The 14,921-nt window shown below is 36.9% G+C and overlaps 1 protein-coding gene across 5 annotated transcripts in view; it reads right to left on the reverse strand.

Annotated features, from left to right (window-relative positions):
• The window catches only part of MYO5A (myosin VA), a 470,413-nt gene that overhangs the window by 111,831 nt on the left and 343,661 nt on the right, over positions 1-14,921 (reverse strand). For all 5 annotated transcript variants that reach the window (XM_053717484.1, XM_053717487.1, XM_053717486.1 and 2 more), the window contains exons 20-23: positions 5,627-5,783; positions 3,371-3,610; positions 2,304-2,552; positions 333-426 (exon numbers count right to left, since the gene is read on the reverse strand). In XM_053717484.1, the coding sequence (XP_053573459.1) occupies positions 333-426; positions 2,304-2,552; positions 3,371-3,610; positions 5,627-5,783 (740 nt within the window). The remainder of the gene's footprint in view (positions 1-332; positions 427-2,303; positions 2,553-3,370; positions 3,611-5,626; positions 5,784-14,921) is intronic.

Consider the following 14,921-nt stretch of genomic DNA (forward strand, 5'->3'; position numbering starts at 1 on the left):
TATAGGAACATAAACACCTGCTTTAGGTTCTACAGAGGCAATGAAACCAAAGTAACATGCGCCTTCTCTTTGTTACAATATCAGTTTACACAGATTTAACTTAATTTATCCTTTATTTAAAAAAAAGTAACACTTAATAGTTCTTCTTTCATTCTGCATATTGTAAATGATTGGCGTTTAATGTTCCCTAAAGATGTCGAACACTTTCACACAGTACATTTTGCATTTCCCACTGTACTTTTTTCCTAAAACTCATTTTCAAATTGTAGAATTGTTTTCTTTCATTTACTATGAAATATGTGAGTATAACCCTTTAAATTCTTAGCACACACCTTTCATTGATTTGGCCTGCTCATGAATTGAGCGATTTAATGCTTCCTTTTCTGTCTTCAGCAGAGAGTTCTGCTCTTTCAGTTCCGTGAGAAGCTAAACACAAAAAAACATTACTGTTACAATTTGTCATTTACTATAGGTTTGTGTGTTACACTATGATTAGTCACACAAACTATAAGATGTATAAGTGCAATACTTATATGATCAGAAAATCTTACTTTCAAGATATGTTTACTGATTAGCTTTGTAATTATGTTGAGCTTTTACCAAACTGTGTTCCCGTGTTTATTAAAAAAAACCAACTTGTTTCTTGTTACTGAACTGTGATAGTTGTCCATGTGATATTAAGCATTAATACAGAAGTATGAGTTGCTGCTGGGGCATTAAAAAAACAAGTTTACATGATTTGGAATCTGTATATAAAGATTTACAGCAGTCAGAAATAACAGTGACCATGGTTGACAAGATATATGGCCGCTTTCTAACCAAATCCTCTTTCTACCACCTGCAAAGATGATGGACATTCTTAGAATTATTTTTTAGGATTATTTCAAAGGAGGGTTAAGAAAGAACCGATACTCCTTTCACATAATCTGAAATGTAAAGGCAAAAATTTGTCACCAGGAAGTAAAGCGCTTTATGAAACAACAGAGATAATCTGATAAGGGGGTAGAGTATTGTGGTCTTAAACAAGAATGATTATTTAGCAAATGTATTACATAAATGTTTACGTGTTAAACTCTACTGTACTGATGATATCATATTTGCAAGTGAAAGTGTTAAAAAGAGAAAAACCACATCATAGGGTTCTATTTATTACCAAATCTAGTAATGACTATGAATAGGTGTAAAACATCAGAAGGACAGCTTTATCTATATTACTTGCTGTTGATACATTTGACTAGATCACAGTGGAAAGGTGTGGTTTTCCCTATAAACACTACTTTGGATAATCTAATTTTTTCAGTACTTGGTTAGCCTTTAAATGCATCTATAGATGTAGCACCACAATCTGTAGATCTAGTGACTATATCATTGTATTTAAGATGTATAAATCATATATTACAGGTAAATATTTTGAAATTAACTACTGTATAGATTGTGCAATAACGTGTTGTTTATTTAAAGGGATATGAAACCCAAAAGATGTCTTTCATGATTCAGACAGAGCACGTGATTTGAAATAACTTTCTAATTTACTTATTATTAATTTTTCTTTGTTCTCTTGGTAGATTTTGCTGAAAAGCAGGGATGTAAGCTTAGGAGCCAGAACATTTCCGGAGCACTATATGGCGGCAGTTTTGCAAGAAGGTTATCCATTTGCAAGAGCACTAAATGACAGCACTAATTCCTGCATTGTAGTGCTTCAGATGCCTTATATAAGTAAATTGGAAGCTTTTTTAAATGCTATGCTCTCTTTGGATCACAAAATCATTTTTGGGGATTATATATCCCTTTAATATCTTGTGAATCTACTTCAGTACGTACAGATGATGACAAGAAAGGGCTGCCCAAGGGTCTGTGAGCATTTAAGTAAGATTAGTGTGCTTGTAAAATATTTTATACATGTCCATAAGAAAAATACTGTAACACGTATATGGCTTGCTACGGAACATATTGTTAGATCACCAACAGGGGGCGATTGTCTCCAGAGACATGGATTTACTTTCTACCAGAAGTGTAATCATCATTTTTACTTTCAAAATAAGACTGACTGCTACTTTGATTATAAAGAGTGAGTTTGAAGCCATCAAGTCTTAAAGTTGTTACATAATTATATACGTGAAACATTAAAGGGACAGTCTACTTGAATATTTTTATTGTTTAAAAATATAGATAATTCCTTTCTTACCCATTTCTCCAGTTTTGCATAACCAATAATGTTATATTTATATATTTTTATATCCTTTTTACCTCTATGATTACCTGTATGTAAAACAAAATAATTAAACATACACTGACATTCTTACCAGTTCTGTTTCGGTTTTATATTTTTCTGCCTTTTCTTCTATGGTCTTCTTTTCAGTCTTTGTTTGCAGTAGTTCGCGCCTAAGCCTGGAAAGCTCATCTTCCATAGTGATCAATCGATTTGTGGCATTCTTTGCTTCTTCTTCACAGTGTCGAAGACGATCCAGATCACTTCGTAGCTTATCTTTCTCTGCACTGTATGTAATTTCCAGGTGCGTCAGCCTCTCCACCAAGGATTTGTTGTCCTTATTCTGTACAGATGTAGGGGACAAACCATTAATAATTCCACAAACATGTATGTGTATATATATATATATATATATATATATATACAGTTCTTAATATATATATATATATATATATATACAGTTCTTAATATATATATGTATATATATACAGTTCTTAATATATATATGTATATATATACAGTTCTTAATATATATATGTATATATATACAGTTCTTAATATATATATATATATATATATATATATAACATGTATGCCTTTAACACATATGCCTTTAAGAGTATAAGATATATTTTTTACTTTGTTCCTGGGCTATTCTCTAGAATATGTTCTTATCTAGGTTAGAAGTTACATTCCAAGAGAATAATAGTACCAGGATCTAACTTGCCAAATTAAATAATATGATAATATGATTGACATAATGTTAGACACGCCTCCAAAGCAGAAGATTTAATTAATACGAGAATTTCTATAAAGAGGGGCAAGAGTCTGTGGGTAACATCTTGGAGAAGTCTCCAATGCAACATTTGTGAAATACGCATAAAGTTTCCAAGGTTACAATCAACTAAAACACATTAGAGTAGTTTGTAAGTAAATAGAACATATATACCTGTTTATACACATTAATGACAAAAACACGTATTAATTATCAGTAAGTACGTAGGGCACACGAGGTAGCCTTCGTGAGTTACCCATAGTTACTCAACATTTTATGTACACTGCGTGCAAATGACAAATGCTATTTGTCAAATAAGCGTAAGTCAGATGTAATAGTATTAAATACAAAATCTCTCTTCTTTAGATATTAAGTGGTCTCAGTACCTGTTCATTAACTTTACGCTGCAGTTGCATAATTTTGTTTTCCATGCCGACATTCAGCTTCTTGTAATGCTCCACAGAGCGAGCCTCTATCTTCAGCTTCTTTAGTTCTCGCCTGGCCTTCATCCTGCGATAGCAGCACTGCAAGTAAACAATGGCTTCCAAATGCTTCCTGTAGGAGACACGAGCCAACCAGCCACGGACATTCTTCTGAATAATGGTGGCCTTGTGGTTTCGAACCATCTTGGATAAAAATATATATATAACTATTAGTGAAATGTCATTATATTTACAACATAATATTTAAATATTTTGGAGGCGATATGAGAGTATTTCTAGTTCCATCTTGTAGAGCACCTTGAGAACTATTGCTTTGAAAGCTAAATAGTAAATATGCTGTAGGGTATTCAACAACTACATTTTGGCTGGTTTAAATGTGTCTGTAAAAAAATCTAACACAATTATGGTGGCTTTTCAAATTCTTTTATAAATATTTTTAAAGGGACAGTCTACACAAACAGTGTTATTGTTTAAAAAGATAGATAATGCCTTAACTACCCATTCCCCAGCTTTGCACAACCAACATTGATATATTAATATACTTTATAACATTTAAACCTCAAAATTTCTGCCTGTTTCAAAGGCTCTATAGACAGTCTCTTAATCACATGCTTTTGTATTTGCTTTTCACAACAGGAGACTGCTAGTTCATGTGGGCCATAAAGATAACAATGTGTTCACGCCTGAGAAGTTATTTAAGAGTTAGCACAAGACAATACTAAATGCAACTCACTAGATAATAGTCACAGTCATGTGATCAGGGGGCTTCCAGAAGATGCTTAGATGCAAGGTAATCACAGAGATAAAAAGTCTATTAATATAACTGTGTTGGTTGAGCAAAACTAGGGAATGGGTATTAAAGGGATTAACTATCTTTTAAAACAATAACAATTCTATGGTATACTGTCCCTTTAAGTACTAAATATTATAATATCTATTGCACAATGCAATTATTGTATACAGAACTTAAGCATAATAATACAAACCTTAAAAGTGTTTTTGTACTGAGGGATCAAATATATTGCACAAGTGGACTGATACTTATTTAAAGGGATAGCAAACCCACATTTTTTCTTTCATGATTCAGATAGAGCATGCGATTGTAAGCAACTTTCTAATTTACTCCTATTATTGAATTTTCTTCCTTCTCTTGGTATCTTTATTTGAACAGCAGAAATGTATGTTAAGAGTTGGCCCATTTTTAGTTCAGGACCTGGGTTGCACTTGCTGATTGGTTAGTTACATTGAGTCACCAATAAGCTAGTGCAACCCAGGTTCTGAACCAAAAATGGGCCGGCGCTTAAACATAAATTTCTGATTTTTAAATAAAGATACCAAGAGAAAGAAGAAAAATTGATAATAGGAGTATATTATAAAGTTGCTTAAAATTGCCTGCTCTATCTAAATCGTGAAAGGAAAAAAAATGAGTTTACTACCCCTTTAATTACAAACAAATAAGTCTATAAGTATCAAGTAACCAGTACCCCCTTTGAAAGTGGTATTTTTAACTTAATTAAAATAAATTACCATGGTCCATAATTTCAGTTAGAGTAGAACATAGAGGATATATCTATTAATCAGTGATAACGTCTACAGAGAAAAAACATTTTCCACCCATAAACTATATCATTATTATTGCCCTATTTTGTTCCTTTGAATAGAATCGCACGATCCCTCCAAACTGGTGCAAATTTACTTTACTGACTTATTAGCTTCAGTTTTAAGCACACTGTACTCTCAAAAGCTTGAGTCAGAAGCTGTCAAAGACTTGAATGGGTTCTTGAATGTCGATTACTTCACACATTGCTTACAGCAGAATGTGAGGTTCATGGGTTGTATTGGACATGAATTTACTCAATATAAAATCTAATAGTAAAACCGCTTTTATTTTAAATTGTGTGCTATTTACACAAAAAATAAAAAATTATATATATATGAAGTCTAAAGTGCGTTTTATATTGTACTGCATTTTTCTCTTTTTAGCAAAAAATAAATGAAGGGATCTGTTACAGATTATTTAATGAAAAAAACTAACATTTATTAATTTGCAGACCAATACACATAACTATCCAGTGTATGACTTTAACCTAACAAACATACTACTACTTTTGTCACCTGAAGACACATCATTATTTCACTTGGATGGTGATAGAATATTTGCTATGCTTTATACAAAAATCTTAGCTATATTTTTTTTACCTCTTGATACCTCTTCCTGGCTGCATAACCTCGAAGATAAGACTGGAGGGCAAGTGTAACAGACTGAATGCGGCGATATTTCTGCCGAACCACATACATCCTCTGAAACTTCTGGATAATGATTGCTGCTTTGGTTCTGCGTAGAAACTGGGCATAACTAAAAGCAAAAATAGAAGATTAGTGTGCTATGTACAGTAGCAGAATGTGCAGATGAAAAAGTATTATCTGCCTCAGAGCAGGTAAAAATACCGCACAATGGGCTAGATTACCAGTGGAGTGCTCCGCTCAAGCGTAAACTTTGCTAGATGAAGGTTTTTTGTATGCACCGGGTAGCGCACGTATTACAAGTAAAAATTAAAAACTTTGTGTGTGCGTGAAACCTGACGCACGCTAACCAAATATCGCAACCGTGTTCTCCCCATAGAAGTCAATGAAAAGCGCAAACCGAAAAAACACCTATGCTAACCCGACAGGAGTTATTAATAGTTCACATTTCAATGTTCTTCACACACAGAAGAAATTTTATTTTTATTGTAAATACATATTTCTAAACACACCTATACCTGTATAATTATTCCTGTAGATATATAGATATGTATTTTACTTGAACATTATCAGATATATATAGAAATATATATTTAATAATAAAAAGTAAATTTTCTATATGAAGAACATAGGAATGTAAAATATGCGTAACACGCATCAGGGTTCGCAATTTAGAACTAAAAATATTTTTAAATACTTTTTATGTAATATTTCAATAACGCGCATTGAAGTTAGCAATTTTTCATGTGCGCTGACCCAACCACATTGCGAACCCTGATGTGTGTTACGCATATTTTACTTTCCTATGTTCTTCACATAGAAAATAATGTTATTTTTATTAATATATATATATATATATATATATATATATATATATATATATATATATATATGATAATGTGAATGTAAAATACATATCTATACAGGTAGATAACCATTTATCCAAACTACTTGAGACCGTAAAAGGTTTGGATTTCAGAATAGTTTGGATTTTGGAATATTTTAATATTTGCATCTGTAAAATGGGACAGTTTGGAGAGGGGCATGGGCCAAGTGTAAACAAAAATATACAAGATTGTGACTTACAGGTGGGGAAATACAATTTTTATTATAATTTTATTTTAAAAAATATTTATTAAAAAGTTTGCATTTCAGAATTAGTTTGGTATTTGGAATTCTGGATTTTGGAATTTGTAGCTGTACCTATATATCTACAGGAATCGATATACAGGTATATATAGATATATAGAAATATGTATTTACTATAAAAAAAAAGAATATTATCCTGTTACTGAAGAAAACTGGAATGGGAAATATGTACAGTACATATACAGTAAAACACAAATACTTAAATACATATGTACACACATCTATACATATATATATATATATATATATATATATATACATACACACACATACACATTTAGACATGTCAACTTATACCATATATCTTTGAGCTCTTATAACTTTTTAATAATTTTATTATTTAAATAATTTTTTATCAGTGTAACTGTACTTTTACATGTATTTATGTTGTGTTTAATTCAACTTTTTTTTTTATCATACCATTTACGCAAGCTCTCAGGTCACGCTAACCTGACGAGCATAAATCATGATTGTGCTAGAGTGAATATGTTAACTTTCAACTTGTAATATGTACACTTTTTCCGACGTACGCAAAAAAACGAAAAAGCTTATATCGCTTGCGGACTACAGTGGCTGCTCCTCTCGTAAGCTAGCCTAATATATGAGGCAAAAAATGTGCTCAGTCTATCACTGTATAGACTTAGGAGGGTTAGGATTGTGAAGTCTGGAGTATACATGTGGACTGTTAAAAAGAATTAGAAAAAACAAAATTTATGCTTACCTGATAAATTTCTTTCCAGACATGGAGAGTCCACAACGTAATTCCAATTAATAGTGGGATATTCAACTCCTGGCCAGCAGGAGGAGGCAAAGAGCACCCCAGCAAAGCTGTTAAGTGTAACTTCCCTTACCCATAATCCCCAGTCATTCAGCCGAAGGAAAATGGAAAAAGGAGAAACACAAGGGTGAAAAGTTGCCTGAGTGTCAGGGTGCCAGGAATCAGACTGAGACGAGAAGTGCAAAAATAATCACACCTTTATTAATAGCAAAAAATAATAAAAAGTCCACAAGTCAAATAACAAGCCAGGAATCAAAACCAGAGCTGGTAGTCAGACGAGCCAAGTCAGGAACCAAAGTGAGTAGTCAGACGAGCCATGGAGAACCCTGCAACGGAGATAACATAACCTAGGAAGGTTACTTGAGTCTGATGGAACTCACATTTCTCGAGTTTACAAAACAGGTCGTTCTTACGTAGTCTCTGAAGAACCCATGTAACATCAGAACGATGAGCCTCAAGTGTGGGTAAGTGTATGAGGATGTCGTCTAAGTACACCAAAACACACTGTTGCAACATATCTCGTAGGACATCATTAATAAATTCCTGGAAAACAGCAGGAGCATTACATAGGCCAAAGGGCAGTACAAGATACTCATAATGACTGCTCCTGGTGTTAAATGCTGTTTTCCATTCGTGGTCCTCCTTGATCCTAATGAGATTGTACGCTCCTCTCAAATCAAGTTTAGTAAAGATCGTAGCTCCCTTGAGGAGGTCAAATAGTTCCATAATGAGCAGAATAGGGTAAGCATTCTTAATGGTAAGACGATTAATACCCCTATAATCGATGCATGGTCTTAACTCGCAACCCTTTTTCTTCACAAAGAAGAAGTCAGCCCATGCAGGAGAGCAGGATTTGCGAATGATGCCCCGCGACAGAGCATCAGCAACATACTCCTCCATAGCACAATTCTCCGCAACAGACAGAGGGTACACCCGGCCCGAGGAGGAATGGCTCTGGGTTGCAGGTCTATGGCACAATCGTAAGACCGGTGAGGAGGCAATGTACCGGCATGCACCTTGTCAAAAACGTCTAGGAACTCTCGGTACTCCTCTGGCAATTGAGATACCGAAGAAGTGCACAAGACTTTAACTGGTTTCCAAAGACAAGAGGAAATACATTGTGGAGACCACAACAAAATTTCGAACCTGCGCCAGTCAAGACTGGGATTGTGCTTTTGGAGCCAGGGATAACCCAGAACAATCGGAAAATGTGGAGAGTTTATCACCTGGAACTGGAGGGTTTCAAAATGGAGAGCCACAACAGCCATGGATAATGGAGCAGTTTCGTGAGTAACAAGTGCGGGCTGAAGGGGTCTGTCATCAATGGCCTCAATAGCAAGTGGAACGGACCAAGGCAAACCAGGAATGGAGTGCTTTTATACAAAATCACTGTCAATGAAATAGCCCGCAGCACCGGAGTCAACAAGAGCCTGGGTGACTATGGAAGAGTCCACCCAGGAAAGGATAACCATGACCAAAGGTTTCTCCTTTAGCGGTTCCGGGGACGAGGATAAACCCCCCAAGGTCTGCCCTGACAGGACCTTAGGTGTGAGCATTTCCCGCCCATGTAGGAAGAGACTTCAAAAGGTGACCCTGTAACCCACAATAGAGGCATAGCCCCTCCCTCCCCCGGAGAGACGTGTGAATCCCAACTGCACTGGCTCAGCAGTACCTGGTGATTCGGGACCAGGAGGCATGGGAGGAGAGGGAGGCATGGGTGGGAACGAACACGTAGGAGACAACGGAACAGGGGGCTTCCACAAGCGCTCCTTGAAAGAGGGCCTCTCACTTAGTCTGATGTCAATTAGGATCAAAAGACACCAATGCCTCGAGATCTTCTGGTAAATCTCTGGCAGCAACTTCGTCTTTAATCGCATCAGAGAGCCCATGAAAGAAGGCAGCAACAAGGGCTTCATTGTTCCAATCTACCTCTACGGCAAGCGTACGGAACTCAATAGCATACTGAGCAACAGATCTTGTACCTTGCTGAATGGACATGAGTCGTTTAGCAGCAGAGGAGGAGCGAGCCGGAACATCAAATACCCTTCGAAAGGAGGCCACAAATTCAGGGTAATTTGAAATCACAGGTTTATTAGTCTCCCACAAAGGATTAGCCCAGGCAAGAGCTGTGTCAGAGAGTAACAAGATGAGAAATCCCACCTTAGCTCTGTCAGAGGGAAACGCCTGAGGTAACATCTCAAAGTAAATGCCCACCTGGTTCAAAAACCCTCTGCACTGATTAGGATCGTCTCCATATCGCTGAGGTAGAGGTGCAGAACCGGACATGCTCCTGGTAGGACTAGGTGCAGCAGCGGAAACAGGAGCAACCATAACTTGCGGGACACTTTGGTCCAAATGTGCAGTGCGAGTCAGCAGGGTTTGCAGGGCTAGTGCAAATTGATCCAAGCGGCAATGCTGTTTATCCATCCTGGAAATTATGGTAGGTAAAGATGGATTATTAGCACCATCAGGATCCACGGCCCTTGCATAATGTCAGGGTGCCAGGAATCAGACTGATAAATTCAAATAATGGAAACAGCACACCTTTATCTTCTTTAGTGGGGCACGGAGTAACAGACTTGCCAAGTCTCTGTAGCATCCACAAATTTCAAAAAACCTTAGTACATGACTAAGAGCCTAGTGCAGGCTTGAAACGTTGTATATTGGGACCCAGAATGAGAAAATAAAGGTCTTTTAATGAAGCTGGTGGCTGGAATTTTTTGAAATTTGAGGAATCAGACTGAGACAAGAAGTGCAAAAATAATCACACCTTTATTAATAGCAAAAATAATAAAAGTCCACAAGTCAAATAACAAGCCAGGAATCAAAACCAGAGCTGGTAGTCAGACGAGCCGAGTCAGGAGCCAAAGTGAGTAGTCAGACGAGCCGAATCAGGAACCAGGAGAACAGCAGAGTCAGGAACAAGCCAGGGATCAGGAACCAGGAGGGACGTCGGATCAGGAACCAGGAGGGACGTCAGACAGCCAGGTAATACACAGGAGCTCTCACAAACAGGTCTGAGACAACGCAAGGGCAAAGCATACTGAACAGAGGCCCTTTAAATAATAAGTGATTACATCACAATTCTGAGACTGCATCCTGTCTCACACGGATGATGTACACCAGTCTGGCCATAAAAGGAAGTGCAGGAAATGAGCAGCATCACACAGTATGCACCAGAGTCAGCAAGAGAGGTGAGTAAAATGGCTGCCAGCAGCACATGGCAAACAAAGCAGGGAAAAAACCCTGACACTGAGGTTTATTGTAAAAAAACTGCTGAATTAAAATTAAAAAGAGGACGGATTCATGGACTCTCCATGTCCGGAAAGAAAGAAATTTATCAGGTAAGCATACATTTTGTTTTCTTTCCTATAATATGGAGAGACCACAACGTCATTCCAAATACTAGTGGGAACCAATACCCAAGCTAGAGGACACGGAATGAACAGGGAGGGAGAAAAAGGAAGGAGGACCTAAACAGAAGGAACCACCGCTTGAAGAACCTTTCTCCCAAAAGAAGCCTCAGCCGAGGGAAACGTATCAAATTTGTAGAATTTGGAAAATTTATGCAAAGAGGACCATGTTGCCGCCTTGCAAATCTGTTCCACAGAAGCTTCATTTTCGAAAGTCCAAGAAGAGGAGACAGCCCTAGTGGAATGAGCCGTATTCTCTCAGGAGGCTGCTGTCCAGCTGTCTCATAAGCCAAATGAATTGAATTTCTCAACCAGAGGAAAAAGATAGCAGAAGTGACCCTTACACTTTCCAGAGAAAACCACAAACAGGGCAGAAGATCTGAAAATCTTTAGTAGCTACAAGTTAAAATTTTAGAGCATGCACAACATCCAAGTTATGCAAAAGACGTTCCTTATGAAAAGAAGGATTAGGACAAAGAGAAGGAACAAGAATTTCCTGATTAATGTTACGATCCGACACCACCTTAGGGAGAAACCCCAATTTAGTATGAAGGGCCGTCTTATCTGCATGAAAAAAATAAGATTTAAGGAATCACACTGCAGAGCTGAAAGCTCAGAAACTCTGCAAGCGGTAGAAATAGCAAGGAGGAACAAAACCTTTCAAGACAACAGTTCATATCAACAACATGCATTGGCTCAAACAGAGCCTGCTGCAAAACTTTTAAGAAATAGGTTAAGGAGGAGCAACAGGTTTAAACACAAGCCTGATTCTGACCAGGGCCTGAACAAAAGCTTGAACACCTGGTAAATCTGCCAGACGTTTGTGCAAAAGAATAGACAGTGCAGAAAACTGACCCTTCAGAGTACTGAATTTGAGGAAACCTCACCCTTAGATTCGGACCAAAAAAATGAATTTTTGCCATTCCTAATGATAAATCCTGTGAGTAACAGGTTTACAAGTCTGAAGCATAGTATCAATGACCACTTCAGAAAAACCACATCTAGACAGGACTAGGCGTTCAATCGCCATTCAGCTTTAGAGAATTTAGATCTGGATGGAGGAAAGGACCCTGAATTAGAAGGTCCTTCCTCAGAGGAAAACCTCCAAGGTGGAAGAGATGACAACTTTACCAGATCCGTGAACCAGATCCTGCGAGGCCAGGCAGGAGCTAAGAGAATCACAGACGCTATCTCCTGTTTGATATTGAGCAATGACTCGTGGAAGGAGAGCATACAGAGGAAACAAGTATGCTAAACCGAAGTCCAAGGAACCGTCAGAGCATCTATCAGAGCGGTCTGAAGATCTCTTGACCAAGATCCGTACTTAGGAAACTTGGCGTTTTGACGAGATGCCATCCGATCCAATACTGTAACCCCCCACCTGAGGGTTATCCATGAGAACACTTCCAGATGGAGAGCCCACTCCCCGGAAAAAAAGTTTGTCTGCTCAGAAAATACATATAATTTACTTAGTGATCTTAGGACACTAACTTATTTCTTTTTGTTACACTATTCTGTATATAGGATTCTAAAATCAATGCTGCGATCCCGTCTGATCTCAGAAGTTAAGCAGGGCCAGGCCTGGTCAGTACCTGGATGGGAGATGACCTTGGAACATCAGGTGAGTAGTCTTAGAGCAATCTCCTGTGTTGGTAGGTGCTCTATTCCTTAGGTCCCACTTCGTTTCTTACCCTTAAGCGTGCTTCATGCTGTGTCCTTGGTCCTGCAGACAGGAAATCCCTCAGGAAACTTGGTGTCCTTCATCCAGTGCCCAGGATCAAAGGAGCTTCACCGCAGCTCCCAATTACAATGTACAGCCACACTTTCAAAAGAGATCCCAGCACACGAAATAGAGATGAAAGACTTGGATAGACTCAATCCATGAATGATGGTAAAAACATAGCTATTTATTCAATGCATAAAAACATTGCATAAGAAATAATTGACCAGTGAGAGACGAGTCAAACGCGTTTCATCATACATAACATACTTTGTCAATGACTCTTAGATGTTAATACATATATGGATGCTTATATACGGTGAAAACACACCCCTTTTACCTTAATTAATTTATTAACTCTTAACATCCTTCTAAAAAAGTGGCTACTCAAAACCTATGACAGTATTAAACCTAGGTTCTTTATTATCTCTAATATGTTCAAAAAACTTCTTAAAATTTAAATTAAAATTTCTACATACTAATATGAACCTGCAAACAACTGCCTGTTATCAAATCCTTTTACTTGATTTTTATACTTTTTATGCTTTTTATACAAATTTCATAGACAATAGAAAAAAGTATACCTTGAAGAAACTTTTGAGGATACAATGGAACTAAAAAAATGAACTAAAAAAATGAGTCACTATTATGAATATGATGTGGTCACAAAAGATTTGATATATAGTATATGGCTTTTCAGTCCACAAAGAGTTTAATGTCCCACTCAGAGTTTAATCCAGCTGGCATTCTGGTTCCTAATTGAAAGATCCAAAATATCTCTTGCTGTTTCAGATATTTAATCCTATCTCCACCTCTAGGGTGTCTCTTAGTTTGCTGAATACCATGTACAGTCAATAAAGAGCAATCTGAATTATGGTGCCTGTGAAAATGCAGGGCTATGGGGGTTGTGGAATGAGGTTCTTCAATAGCCCTTAAATGTTCCAGAAACCAATCTTTTAGAGTCCTGGTCGTGTGACCTACATATTTTTTGTCACAGCCTAAACATCTCAACAGGTAAACCACAGATTTTGTGTTACAGTTGATATATTGCTTAATTTTATATGTTTTTAAATCATCCTGATACTTAAATTAATTTCCCAATACAACATAAGAATATGTTTTACATATTCTGCTGCCACATTTGTAAAAGCCAGCTTTTTTGATAACCAGTTAGATTTGTTTACCAATGGTAACATAGATGGTGATAACATATTGCCAAGAGTTTTACTTTTTCTACTACTTTTTCTACTACAAAATTTAAACATGTGTCTACTATTTTACTCAATATTGGATCTGTTTTTAAAATGGGCAGAGATTTTTTAATAATTCCACATACTTATATATTTTATATTTATATTCTTTACTGAAATTAGTGATAAAAAGTTTTTTTTTTATTGAACTCATTCTTTTTTTTGCCTGATTTCTCTTTTTGGGTTGTAACAGATTCTCCCTGTCTATAGTATCCACTATTTGTTTTGCTTTCAATATGTGTTTCTCATTGTAGCCTCTTGACAAAAATCTTTTCTGCTGATGTGCAGTTTCTCTTTACACGCATATATTGTCCCTTAGGTATTGCCTTTATTACATGACTATGGTGACATGACTACTTTTAGAAGGATGCTAAGGGTTAATAAATTAATTAAGGTAAAAGAGGTGTGTTTTCACCGTATATAAGCATCCATGTATGTATTAACATCTAAGAGTCATTGACAAAGTATGTTATGTATAACGAAACGTGTTTGACTCGTCGCTCACTGTTCACTTTTTTGTTATGCAATGTTTTTATGCATTGAATAAATAGCCATGTTTTTACCATCATTCATGGATTGAATCTATCCAAGTCTTTCATCTCTATTTCGTGTGCGGGGATCTCTTTTGAAAGTGAGGTAGTCTTAGGACCTTAGGGTCGCCAGCCTTCTAATTTTAGTTCCTTTAGGAGACAAAGTCTTCCTCTTCCAAGCAGGATCCATCTAAGACCTCACTGGGATCAGTCCTTATGGTCCTGGTGGTGCAGGATGAGAGAAACAGGCCCTGAATCAGGAGTCACAGGTTAAAATCCAGGCATGGCCGTGACAAAAGTCTACTACTCATTTGAAATTCAGACTAAGTGCTAATTGCATTTTCTTTAGGAATATGAAGCAGGCCTGTGCCTTCTGCTGACTCTAAATCAGTATGAAGGAGTCGACCCTG

Source organism: Bombina bombina, chromosome 6, assembly GCF_027579735.1.
Source record: "Bombina bombina isolate aBomBom1 chromosome 6, aBomBom1.pri, whole genome shotgun sequence".
NCBI lineage: Eukaryota > Metazoa > Chordata > Amphibia > Anura > Bombinatoridae > Bombina > Bombina bombina.